Source organism: Capricornis sumatraensis, chromosome 2 (genome assembly GCF_032405125.1).
Source record: "Capricornis sumatraensis isolate serow.1 chromosome 2, serow.2, whole genome shotgun sequence".
NCBI lineage: Eukaryota > Metazoa > Chordata > Mammalia > Artiodactyla > Bovidae > Capricornis > Capricornis sumatraensis.
Window position 1 is genome coordinate 44,576,354 of NC_091070.1, and position 13,900 is coordinate 44,590,253.

Genomic DNA, 13,900 nt, shown 5'->3' on the forward strand with positions numbered 1-13,900 from the left:
GATTTGTTCTTCCCTATTACATACTACATTAAAAAGGATTCCAGAATGGATCAATGACCAAGGACATAAAATACTTTCTTTGTAATCCTGGGACAAGAATGACCTTCCTAAAGACAACAAATACCACAAGCTACAAAGGCAAAAGCTTAGGATGATTTAACACTGGCAAGGGTGTGAAGAGCTAAGCGTTCCCTGACCTGGTGTAAGTTTGGATTGGTAGAACTCTTTTGAAACATAGTTTGGCAGCAGATAAATTTTAATACATATCAACTGTGACTCAGAATCTTTTTCTAGAATTCTTTTCTGTAGACATAATAATGCAGGGCTAGGCACATACACAAAATCCATGCAATATTGTTTCCAATAGCCCATAAAGGGAGAAACACCTTAAAACACAAGGCAACGGAAAGTTAGATCAGCTTATCCTGCCATACTGCACAAGTCAGAACAGAAAGCAGAACTGCATGTTCTGAAGAGAAAAGGCTCATAAGATGAGGCAACAAAGCAGGTCCAATTGTTTATAAAATGCAAATAAAGTAATGGCCAGGAAGGCCTGGTGGGACACTGCAGTTTTTAAATTTTATAACCAAATAGTTATATTTTCACTGTGTCAAGACAATTTCAAGCAAATGCCAAATGGAAGACCAAGCCCAGGAATGTAAAGAGGAAACAATCTTACCAACAAGAAGGGACACCAAGGCAGTGGTCCACTCCAGCCAGCATCATCCAGATTACGGAGCATTTACTACATCATCAATGTGCCGGATGCTCCAGACGTTTCAGCTGCTAGTGTCAGTACACTGACTGAAGCCACAAAGGCTGAACCATCAGTTCCTCCAAAACCCTGGAAACACCACCCTTTTGGACACTAATGCCTACAGTTTTCTCCTTGGGCACACCAGTTTTTTTCTCGTTTTTTGTTCTGTTACTGTAGAAATGGGATTCAGCCCAGCAGTTTTAGCTAGCGTAGATGAAATGACCACCACAACATCTGTAAAGGCACAAACGCAGTAGGATCTCATACCACTCAATATTCATGCATATCCAGTTAACCACAGGGCCCACTATTTCTGGAGCACACCCTCCTGCAAGAAGAACTCTCTGCTTCACTCAACAATGAATCACACATAGGGCATCATGAATCAAGGGGTCAGCTTCTTCAAGCACTGATCTGTTAGAACCAGGAACCACAACTGGAACCTTTTCCTAGGCTTATACAGCCTGTAACCTTGAGCAGTTTGCCAGAATCATGTAAACTGATCCCCTCGGCTCACTCACCCAAACCCAGCATGTCAGCAGTAAGTTGGTCAGTATGAGCAAGTGGCTTGGTTCCAGTTTCTTTCAATAGCCTTAACTACTGAAACTTAACACAAGATCACTAAGAGCATGTCTTAAGAAGAGACTTATATCCACTTTTAAAATTTGCTTCACTTAGAACATAGGCTGTCTTCCCTCAGGGCTTGGTCCGTCTGGGCAATTCTGGTTATGTCAGAATTGGCCACCTTTTGGTTGAGGACCAGCCCTTCCACCAACTCACAATGAACGGTCCCAGCAAGTTTTCCCCCCTGCCCTCGCCTCTTTTTTAAAATGACAGTTTATTTAAACTAAAAACAAACAACAGTTTACCTATTTCTCTCACCTTCCACCCCCTACCTCTGGCAACCACCAACTTATTCTATCTATAAGCTTGGTTATTATTTTTTAGATTCCATCTGTAAGAGAGATCACACAATATTTGTCTTTCTGTCTGATTTATTTCACTTGGCATTACACCCTCGAGGGCATTAGCAGGTTTCTTAGCTATTCTGACATCTCTAAAATCTATGCCAGTAGCTGTGGTGGGTCTGTCGCTCTCCTCCCTGCATTTACACTTGATACTGAGAGACAATGGCTGAGTTCAATGAAGTGGTTGCAGTGTTTAGCAACTTTTCTCTGTCACTTGGTTCCACAGGTCAAGGCACGTCAAGATTTTAATACCCTTTTCCAAATCCTCCAAGGATGACTCAGAAACAATAAATCCATTTCTGAAAAAAGTTGTTACAGCAATCGGAGAGAGAGCGTGAGCCAGCAACAATGGCCACTGACATGGCGCCACGTCCCTGGTTCTCTTGAGCCACAGCTCTACCAGCATTCTGGCTGCTGGATATAACACTCATACTTGTTTCAGAATGGTAGCACCATCTGTAATGGTCTCATTACCTCTCCCATCTTGAACCGTTTTATCCATTCCTTTTGGTCAAAGTCTTGTTCTAATAGCATCAGCACAGCCTCATCTATGGAGACATTGCTGAAGCAGATCTAGGCTTTTTATCCACACGGGTGTTTTTCCCCTGGCTGCTGACAAGCTGGGTCCGTGTGGGCTCCAAAAGGACATAGGGACACAGATTCCAGTGGGCAGCAAGATAACTATGCTCACAGTTAACCACTGAAAGGGATCAGAATATGCTACCCCCAAATACGCCACTTTGGCATATTGATTAATTTGAGCCGAAGAAAACTGAGAAATAGCATATATAGGAAGGGCTCTCTATTCTCCCTCTTCCTGCCTAAAAGGAGGGCATAAACTTCCTGTGAGAAAGGTGCCTTTTTGTACCAGGAAGGGGAGAACACTTCTATTACTGGCAATGGGAGTTAATACCAAGATGAATCTGCATTAATTTTACTAAAATAATCCTCATCTTCCATTTGCTTCCCCCATTTATTTCCTAGTCACTGTCCCACAATATATTGGGTTGGCCAAAAAGTGCATTTGGGTTTTTTCATAAGATCTTACAGAAAAACCCAAACTTTCTTTCTGGCTAACTTTCTGGCCAGTGCGAAACGACCCCTGGAAGCCCAACCCCTTTCCTTTGTTCAGTCATGCTTGTGTGGCTCAGTCGTGTCAGACTCTTTTGAGACCCCATGGACTTGCTCCTCTGTCCATGGAATTTTCCAGGTGAGAATACTGGAGCAGGCTGCCATTTTCTACTCCAGGGATCTTCCCCAAACAGGGATTAAACCATCATCTCCTGCATTGGCAGGTAGATTCTCTACCACTCAGCCACATGGGAATCCCTCGTTTAGTCATATCTCCACACTTTACCATTCTTTGCTAAAATGGTATACAAACCCCAAGTATGTTTCTTTTTCACTTGTTTTCTATAAAGTGAAAGTGAAAGTGAAGTCGCTCAGTCGTGTCCGACTCTTTGCGACCCGTGGACTGTAGCCCACCAAACTCCTCCGTCCATGGGATTCTCCAGGCAAGAATACTGGAGTGGATTGCCATTTCCTTCTCCAGGGGATCTTCCCGACCCAGGGATTGAACCCAGGTCTCCCACACGGCAGGCAGACGCTTTAACCTCTGTGCCACCAGGTATAAAGTCCCCTGTAAAAAACAGCAACAAACAAAATATATGTTTTCCTCCTGTTTTCTATCTTTTGTCTTCTAAATTCACAGGCCTCAGGTACAGTATCTAAGAGGCTCGAGTTTTCTCTCTCCGTCAACTTCAGCTGATGAGCTGAATTCAGAATGGAAGGTGAAAGATAAGGACCTGCTAAGTGCTTGTGTATTGATTAAATGTTTAAAATGATTGTCTGTGCTATATTTAAACAGCAATAAAAGGAAACTGTCAATCAAGTTATTCCTAAGAATAAAGGCTTACTGAATCCCAAGCAACACCAACTACATTTTTGAAAAAGATGCATAAATTTATTAAAACTTAAGATTTTAAAATTTATGGAAATAAAAAATAAAATTTAATAAATTTCAATACATTAACTCTAGAAACCAAGAATTTAGAAAGGATTCCTTTAAAGAGATTTACTATTACATTCTTTGTCAGACTGTGACGCAGGGAACTTGTGGTATCATTTTACACCCCTGACACACTGCCTTGATAAATCAGTCAGCAGTAGCACATGAAATCATGGATAGATGAGAGACGCATATCCACTTTTATCCAAATGTAGCAAATAGCACCATATTTCGTAGTTAATGGTAAGCAGTTTCTTCTGTCATTCTTTGGAGCAACAAGCCTTTAGACCCCTGTGTCCCCCATTTTAAAAAGAGTCATTTGTGCCTTTGTCCCAATATATTGGATTGTCAGGAATTAAAACTCTGGCTGAAACACTGTAGGACTCCTTATATGAATGCAGATAAAAATGTCTCAGAAGGTGGTTTACTCTGATTTGGTCTTTCACATTTCAAATTTGCTTGGTTGGTCACAGTTAGGCAGGTAGAAATGAGTTAAGAATTTTAGAACTCACGATAATTTTATCCAGAAGTAGATTATGATTATTGCTGTCCAGTATGAGAGGAAAAACCAGACCAGCTGTCTTTCCCAAGATGGCTGCAATGAGTGGCTGAAGGAGAGACAAAATCCATCCTAAAAGGGGAGGGAAGAAGAGAATTAGATTGTTTCATAATACTCAAAACCTGTACTCAATTAAACACACGGTGCTTCTGGATGAAGCACTAAGACAATTCCTGGGTTTAAAAAGTTTTAAACAAGTCCTGACCAGTAGGTTACTTGTAATTGGAAATGTTTCAGTTAGGGTTTGTAAGACATTGTCTAACACAGGAGCTAGAAGAACATAGAGGACGTGATTTTGTCTCTTAGGGCAGGAAACCTCATCTTTTCACTCACTCCTTTCAAAACCCAAGAGGAAAGTAGAATACTATATCCTGTTTTTTCCTGATCACAAAACAGATGCTATCTGGGAAAATGACAAATTACTGACTTGAAAGGTATCTCCTGAGACAAGAAAGCAAGTAGTTCCGTTCAGAAAAATGGGCAGGAAGGGACCTGAAATCCAGACTGTGGCATTTTAACTGCAGCTGAGAGAGATGTGGGCACGTCTTCTTTACCCAATTGGGGAGTTTCTGCTTTTTGATGTTAAAAAATTATTCCGTACTCAATGGTGAGTAGCCAAAAGTTGAGGGGAAAAAAAAACAAAACACCACCTTCCCCATTAATTTCCTCTTTAGTGTGGAAGGCCCTTTGGGGCCAAATGCCTTGTTAAGACTAATGGCTCAGGTGAGTTTCTGACAATTCACAGGCCTGGAGAGTTGAAGACCTATGCCCCCATCCCTTCATATACCAAAAGGATGGCATTAATGCTAACACCTTAAACTGTTTGTATAAGGTCAAGGTTCTGACTCAAACACTATCCTTCCTCCACAAAAGGAACCCAATTCATCAATACACGTCTGTCAGGAAATTGCAAACAGTGCAGTGTCTTCCCTAGATTATTTTTAGATTATGTTTCAATTGCTTTTTAGATTATGTTATTAACTGCTGGCTTTAATAATTTGGCTGCATTTCTTTTATAACTTGGGTCATTGCTTCAACTCCAGTAAGGAAGAGAAGAAAGAAGCAGGGGTCTCACTCAGAACCCAGCAGGGCATTCTACCCTTTTACTGCAGGCTGGCCAGACTCTCCTTGATCATCGGCTTGGTTTTGGAGCCACAGTGAAACTCCTGCTCTAGCCTAGACCACAGTGATCAATGACTTACAGCTGAGAGCCAGGGCGACAGGCTATCTCGCAATTGAAGGCTAAGAGCAGTAAATTAGAAGTTAAGGCACTGCAGGTCAGCGCCACCACACGGTGCAGTGCACACCCCACCCTCAAACCCCTCTGCCTTAGTGCTTCCTGAGAAATGTGGGGATGGCCCAGGGGCTGCTTTTGCATTCTCATGTTTTAGGCTGGTGTGCTCTGACCTGCAAAGCTGTGGCGTCCATAAAGAAAAGTGCAGCTAAAAGTTTTGTATAAAGAATCCATCTGGCCCAGGTCACCCCATTGCTGACTTCATCACTTTGGGAGTCTACTTAACTAAACAAAGCATCCAGACCTAACGTGAAGTGAAGTCGCTCAGTCATGTCCAACTCTTTGCGACCCCATGGACTGTAGCCTATCAGGCTCCTCCGTCCATGGGGTTTTCCAGGCAAGAGTGCTGGAGTGGATTGCCATTTCCTTCTCCAGAGAATCTTCCCAACCCAGGACTCGAACCCGGGTCTCCCGCATTGCAGGCAGACGCTTTACCGTCTAAGCCACCAGGGAAGCCCAGACCTAACATGAGCACACCCTAAAACCGGAAGGTGGTCAAGGGAAGGGCCAGAGTGGGCCAACCCAAGTCGAGGGCTGCTTTTTCAGAATGGTTTAGTATGCGAGCTGTCTAGCTAGGCCTGTTTCGGCAACTGACTCTACCAGTACAGAAAGTCAGACTTCACCCCCAAACTTCCCAGTCCTGGTGAAACGAATGCTCTACAGAGCTGGCGTCTTGGAGTCCCTCTGCTAGCCGGCAGGGTGGGCGCGTCCCAGGCTGCCCACCAGCCCCGCGTCCTTCGCGCTCACCCAGCCGCCGTTCGCCATCAGCCAGGCGCGGTGCCTTTCGCAGAACTGAGCACAGAGAAGGGCCACGAGGAGCCGACAGTCCCTGCTAACGCTGCCATCGTCTCTCTTCTGCCGTCGGGTCGTCTGCGGCTGCCTCTCCAGCAGAGACCCCGCGAAGGTCACGAGTGAGGCCACGCGGCCCCAGCTGGGGCCAGGGTCTTCGTCGAGCAGCCTCTGCGCCATCCTGGCCACCAGCTCGACGCGGTGCCTGCGGTAGCGGCGGTATAGGGGCAAGACGTTTCGATTTGCTTCCAGGACATGGGCGGCCACGTGGCGCAGCACAGCAGCCTCAGGCGTGGACGGCGCAGGAGCTGGAGTGCCGGGCTCCCGGGCGCAGAACTCCAGGTAGTCCATCAGCAGCCGGGCCGTGCGCTCCCTAAACGGGTCCACCATGGCTCCGCCTCTACCGGGGGGCCGACCCCGGCCTGTTTTGTGGGCCTGCCGGCGCCCCTCCCCTTCTCGCATTGGTTCGGCTCAGCCCGCCCCCAGGCAGTTGCTTTCCCAGGTCTGGAGAGGAGCCTTTGATGGGAATTCCATCTACACTTGTTTCGGCCCCGACAGCCGAGGCCCCCGTGGTGTGCATGGATTCACGTAGCAGTCAGGGCCAGAGTGAGACTCTGTGGGGGTTATTGTTTTTAGCTTCGGCTTGGGGACTAAGAACCCAGAGGGGACAGTCTGGGCAGCTGGGCTAGACTTGCCTCTCCTTTAGGAGAGGTTCCCTGGTGGCTCAGATGGTAAAGAATCTGCCTGCAATGCAGGAGACCAGTGTTTGATTCCTAGGTGGGGAAGGTACCCTGGAGAAGGGAATGGCTACCCACTCCAGTATTCTTGCCTGGAAAATTCCATGGACAGAGTAGCCTAGGGGGCTACAGTTCATGAGTTGAACACGAGTGAGCCACCAACACTTTCTTTCATACTAGGAGAGGTTGACAAAGTCTACACACAGCCCTCCACTGGTGACTCCCTTGAAAGTATTATCAGCATTTTCTCAGATTGGATGGAAGCATCCAGGTGTGTGTTGGAATCTGGCCATACGGGACAGGAAACAGGGTAATTCTCCTGCATGTTGCTACTGCTGCTGCTGCTAAGTCGCTTGCAGTCGTGTCCGACTCTGTGCCACCCCATAGACGGCAGCCCACCACCAATATTATCTACTTTCGTGCATTCATTCATTCACTCATTTACTCCTAGCCTTTGGGGTGCTAGGTCTCCCCCTTAGCATGGAGATACAATGGAGAACAAGGCATGTGGTCCCTGCTCTTAAGGACCCTACAGTCTAAGTGATGGGACAAAGAAACGGCCAATCACAGCACATTTAAGCTGTCACTGGAATAGAATTATCCAGCTTTTGGCTGTTTCTTATAGCTACCATCCTTATATTACTTAGAATTCTCCACTTTTTACTAGCCAATCCCTCATTACCCCACTCCCCTATTATAGTTAACGTACTTCTTATACTAATCTTTCTCTGTTCATGTTACTTCATGGCTTCTTTCTCCTGAATGGACTCAGGCGGACACAGAATTGTTATCAGCTGTGAAATTTGAGAGGGTTCATTGGTCTGGAGCATTTTGAAATATCCCCACCAGGGTGAAAGATGAATAGCTGTATCTTGTATCACCTACAAAAAGAAAGAGGCACAAACTTGGTAGGTCACTTTGGAGGCAACATACACATCTGAGTATGCAACCTCAATCCATCTACAGGCTGGTGGACTTAGGAGCAAAACAAGAGGAGGCTCTGCAGCTGTTTAGGCTGCAGTACAAGCTGATTTCCCAGGTGGTGCAGTGGTAAAGGATATGCCTGCAATGCAGGAGATGTGAATTCAATCCCTGGGTTGGGAAGGTACCCTGGAGAAGGAAATGGCAACCCAATGCAGTATTCTTGCCGGGGAAAGCCCATGGACAGAGGAGCCTGGTGGGCTACAGTCCATGGGGGTGACTAATCAGCATCAACAAGCTGCTGTACAACTTGGGTCTTATGATCCAACAGATTCAATGATACTTGAAGTGTCAAATAGGGAAGCTGGATGGAATCTCTGACGAGCACCAATAGCACTGCAGTGCAGACCTGTAGGATTCTAGAGCAAATCTATGTCCTCTTTTGCCAGTAATTATTCTCCTTTTGAGAAGCAGTTTCTGGCTTACTACTCAGTCTTGGTAGAAGCTGAATGAGGTGATCATGCAGTTTGAGATCTTATCATAATATGGATGCTGTTGGACCTATCTGGTTATAAAGTTAGGCATGCCCAATAGCAATCTATTATTAAGTAGAAATGGTATATAAGAGACTGAACTCAGGTCCATGACGTAGGATTGTATGGGTAGGTGGCTTAGACCACTGCAACACCAACTCCTGTTGCTTTGCCCCCTCATTCCATGCCTATGGCCTCCAGGGAGTTGCTTCTGACAAGTTGACTCAGGGAGAAGAACTCAAGCCTGGACTAGAGATGTTGTGTTGTTGTTTAATTGCTCAGTCATGTCCGACCTCATGAACGGTAGCACACCAGGCTCATCTCATGCTCAAACTCATGTCCACTGAGTCGATGATGCCATCCAACCATCTCATCCTCTGTCACCCCCTTGTCCTTCTGCCCCCAATCTTTCCCAGCATTAGGGTCTTTCCCAATGAGTCAGCCCTTCACATCAGGTACCCCAAATATCAGCTCCAGCATCAGTCCTTCCAATGAATGTTTGGGGTTGATTTCCTTTGGGATTGACTTATTTCATCTCCTTGCTGTTCAAGGGACTCTCAAGAGTCTTCTCCAGCACCACAGTTTTAAAGCATCAGTCTTTAGCACTCAGCCTTCTTTATGGTCCAGATCTCATATCTATACATGACTACATGTGGTGGAAACACCACGGCTTTGGTTATACAGACCTTTGTCAGCAAAGTGATGTCTCTGTTTTTTACTACATTGTCTAGGTTTAGTCGTGGCTTTTTTTTCCCAAGGAGCAAGTGTCTTTTAATTTCATGGCTGAAGTCACTGCCCACAGTGATTTTGGAGCCCAATAAAATAAAGCCTGTCATTGTGTCCATTTTTTCCCCCTGTCTATTTGCCATGAAGTCATGGGACCAGATGCCATGGTCTTAGTTTTTTGAATGTTGAGTTTCAAGCCAGCTTTTTCACTCTTCTCTTTCACCTTCATCAAGAGGTGCTTTAGTTCCTCTTTGCTTTCTACTGTTAGGGTGGTGTCATCTGCATATCTGAGGTTATTGATATATTGTAGATAGGTCTATATGATATGCTGGTACCACATGAAAGTGGATGGGTAGAGCCTCATAGCTCTGCTCGGGGTCTGGGGGGATTGTGAAGACAGTGGTGAAGGAAAATCCTCCCACTGGTTAGAAATTCAAGCAGGATATATGACTGTACCCTAAGTCTGGGGTGAGAGATGGCTAGAGTAGAGATCGACACTGATACTTGGGCAGCTGCTGATGGTTTGGCTGGATGGTCAGGACCTTGAAGACTGGTGACAAGGAAATCTTGGACACAGATATGTGGGTGAACCCTCTGAACAGATGCCGATTGAAGATACTTGTCTCCCATGTCAATGCCTCCAAAGGGTGGCCACTGTAGAGGATTTTACTAATCAAGTAGACACAATTCTGTGCTATGTGGCTATCAGAGAGCTTCCTTACACAGCTGCCACGGTGCCTGCTCTATGAATGCCCATGAATGAAGAGGCCATGCAGCAGAGACAGAGGATGTGGCCATAACAGAACTCCCTCTGTGAAGGCTGAGCTGGCTAATGCTGCTGCTGAGGGCCTGATCTGCAACTGCCAGCAATTCCAATGTGGTGAGAAATGAATTTGCCAGAAGGGAATATAAACCTTGGCAAACTGAGCTGGTTGGGACATCTTATGAGTTCCCTTATTAAGTTAAATGCTTTGATATAGGTTCATGTTTTATTTTCACAGGAGTCATGATTTTATATTTTTGAACTTTATATTTTAGCAGCAAGCACAGTTGTTTCTTAGATTTGGAGTAGCCTGGGTGTTAGTAGTAAATCCTCTGGCCCTGCCATTGCTTAATATCAGCTGAATCAAACAAATGAATAAATAACCTCCACACAGAACTTCTTATCCAGTTTGCAGTCAGACTTGGCTATAATCCCCCCTCTGCCACTTAGAAGCTGTACAACTTTGAAAAAAGTTTTTCAGCTCTCCCGGCCTCAATTTCCTAATGTAAGAAATGGAGGTGATAAACTGTCTGCCTCACAGGTTGTTACATGGGTTACACGAGTATGCTTTAGCATACTGCCTGGCACATAGTAAAAGCTCTTTACAGAGGAGCTTGTATTATTAATATGAATTGATCAAGGTTACCAGGCTCACTTCCACCACTTCTAACCCAGATTCAATTTGTGACATTTTTGGTGAGCCTTACCTATACAGTTTCTGGTTTTGGTACCTAGAGACCACCTACTATTTTTTCATATAGATTTTAACAGCTTTATTGTGATATAATTCATAATACCACAAAATTCACTTTTAAAGTATAGATTTCGGTGGTTTGTAGTATATTCAAAGTAGTGCAACCATCACCATTGTGTAATTTCATTATCTCAAAGGATATCCAATCTCCTATGTAACCACTGATCTACTTTCTGTCGCTAGGGATCTGCTTATCATGAAAGAGGCAGATTTCATGTAAATGGAATCATTCACTATGCGGTCCTCTGTGCCTGGCTTCTTTCACCTCGTATGTCTTCAAAGCTCATCCATGTTGCAGCTTGAATCAGTACTTAATTCCTTTGTATTGCTAAATAATATCCCATTGTATAGATATACCACACTTTGGGCATCCATTCATCAGCAGTTGAACCTTTGAGTTGTTCCACTTTGAGCTGCTCTGAACATTTGTGTTCAAGTTTCTGTGTGGACATGTTTTCATTTCCCTCAGGTACACACCTAGGAGGGGGAGGCCACCTATTACTGGGGAACATAGGCAGGTTGGAAACAGCGACTTCTGGTTCCTGGTTTACATGAGTAACCAGGCAAATGTGAAGCATTCCCCAGTGGTGTGTTGGTTAGATAACCCGGGGTTCAAAGATAGGCAATTTCTGTTGTCACAGTCTTTGCATAAATGTTCATACTGTATTTGCACTGAGTTTTTCTTATGTATGTGGGTAAATCAACCAGCACACTGTTTCTGATCCCATCTCCTCCCTGGAGGGTCTGCATCCTTTTCACAACTACAGAAACAGATTCATTTCACTTCTTTCACCAGAATTACCATGAGTCCACCCACCGTGGAGACTGACCTGTCCTGAAGGCCAGCCTAGCTAGCACCAAGCCCTGGTTAGAGAATGAGGGGTTGGCAGATGCTCTGATGACTGACCTGATTCTCCCCTCTCACTGGTGAGACAGTGAGTGGTTTAGCTTCATGTGCTCCCAAAGGATCTACAGACAAGAAGATTCACTGAGACCTTTCCCCAGCTTGCCCCCTCATCAGAATTCCCAGCCCACTTTAGTCCTGCCTGATTCCGATCTCCAGGGAGGGGCCCTAGGGTCTGTGTGTTTAACTTGCTGTTGAGCCAGTGGGCACATCTGGGGAATGCAGATCTACAAATGCCTGCTCAGTCAGCAATCCTAGGCTTGGAGGGAAGGTTGAATCCCACTGCCAGTTAATCTCTGAACTCCGCAGTTGGGCTTACCCCAGAATCCCAAGGGTTTTCCTTTGAAAAGACTGTCAGGGATTCACAGCTGGTCTCTTGCCTTGCCCACTGCCTCTCTGTGCCCAGATACGCTGCTTTCAAAGTCAGTATGACCCAGGGAGTCCTTCCGGGGGACCCTCCAAAGTCAAAACTATTTTCATAATAATAGCGACTCCTTTTTTGTACGCGTGGCTTTTAAAACTCTCATTTTCTCAGGAGTTTTCAAGAGGCTACTGATGGGTGGTAGAATATGTGCTTCTAGAATCCTGTGTTTTATCATTTTTCTGTTTTCATTTCTAATATGATAAATATTGATAGATAAAAGCCACATAAACAAAAAGCTCTTTGGGGTCCTCAATAATTTTTAAGAGTGTAGAGGGATCTTTAGATAAAACTTTGAGAACACTAGCCTAGATGAATCTTTAATAATTACTATTTTGATACATGAGTAGGGACTGTAGGGGTGAGAGGAGAGGAAAGAATGAAAAAGGAGGAGAGTAGGGAGGAGGGGGAGAGAGACAAGGAAAGAGGTGAAATAAGGAGAGAGGAGGGAGGAGATGGGGGGACAAGGGGAAGAATGAGGGAGAGGGACAGGAGGAGTTGGAAGGGAGAGGATGAGAACAGCAAAGGGAAGAGGGGAAGGAACTTTGGAGCTCTCCCATTTCCTAGATGAGGAAACTGAGGCTGAGAGGCATTTAGATATTATATATCCTGTGAAAGTGGAAAAGCTCAGTCTAAACCTTTGTCCCCATTCTGTCCCCCTCTTCAGATCAATCAAGTGTTAGCAGGATCACCTTCTAGCCAGATGGCCAAGCAACTAGGAGAGGCCAGGTTGCAAGGGCCCTTACAACTTGTGCTATTTTAAAGTCACTTACAATCCAGGGAAGGGTGTGGAGGAGGCCCAGGATGGGAAGAGGGAAGTGGATAATGGGTGCCTGCTCTGGCCCCAGGCTCACTGGCACAACCCTGAACCCAGACCCACTTCTGGGAGACCAGCCGCCCGCTCCCTCAAAGCAGCCGCCTTGGTTTTAGTTCACAGGTATTTCCCACACCACCTGTCGTCACACACCTCCTTGTTAAACCCCTTCTCTGCCTAACCTTTCTCTTCTCTGGCTGGAAAGGGGGTGTCCAAGGCTATGCAAACCTGTGGGCACATCTGTTTGGCCTCTTCACCACAGTGGTTTAGTACCTTTGCCTCCTAGTCCTCTAAAAACAAAAGAAAGCCTTAACAAACTCCACTCGGTGTTATTTTCAATATGCAAAATACGACTTATTACCTAAAGTTTAATCCCTAAATCTCCATGTAGTCTGAACACCCAGGTGAGATTAAATACTTACAGGGGAGGTGGCTTACTGCCCATGGGGGTGAGCGTTGGAGGGAGTACTTTCTTAGGGCCCTGAAAGTCACTTTTCTGATTGTAAAGTTAGGGACTACTTTGAACATATACTGATGATACCGCCCACCTCTCCAAATATACAATCTTGAATTTGCTTGCGTCTGAGTGACTTCTTCTTTGCCCTGTTTTCCTTCACTTCTGGGAGGCCCAGGTCAGAGTGCAGACACATGGAAGGGTCTGTGGGAGACAGGGAAGGAAGTACCATAACTAGGAGCCCAGGAACAAACTCAGGAGAACCTTCTGGGAGCGGAGCCTGGGATTTCACAGGACACGTTGTGGGGCCAGCACTTCAGCAGTTGGCAGGAACTGGGTGGACGTGCTGCTCGTTTCCCTGACCTGCTGCTCAGAATGGAGTCCACTAAAATGGAGAAGGTGCTGAAAGTTGTCCCTCTGGGCTATGCTCCCGCCCGTCTTCTCTCTTTTTCTCAAGGTGGGTAGAGCAGCAGAGATGGAGGGGGTACAGACTAGGGG

At 45.5% G+C, this 13,900-nt stretch overlaps 1 protein-coding gene and 1 pseudogene across 1 annotated transcript; both read right to left on the minus strand.

Moving 5' to 3' along the window:
* Positions 1-731: 731 nt before the first annotated feature.
* Positions 732-5,386, minus strand: LOC138096280 (T-complex protein 1 subunit delta pseudogene; annotated as a pseudogene).
* An 887-nt stretch (positions 5,387-6,273) lies between these two features.
* Positions 6,274-6,765, minus strand: BCL2L10 (BCL2 like 10). Its single transcript, XM_068992418.1, has one exon. The coding sequence runs from the start codon at positions 6,763-6,765 to the stop codon at positions 6,274-6,276; it is 492 nt and encodes a 163-aa protein (XP_068848519.1).
* Positions 6,766-13,900: the final 7,135 nt, after the last annotated feature.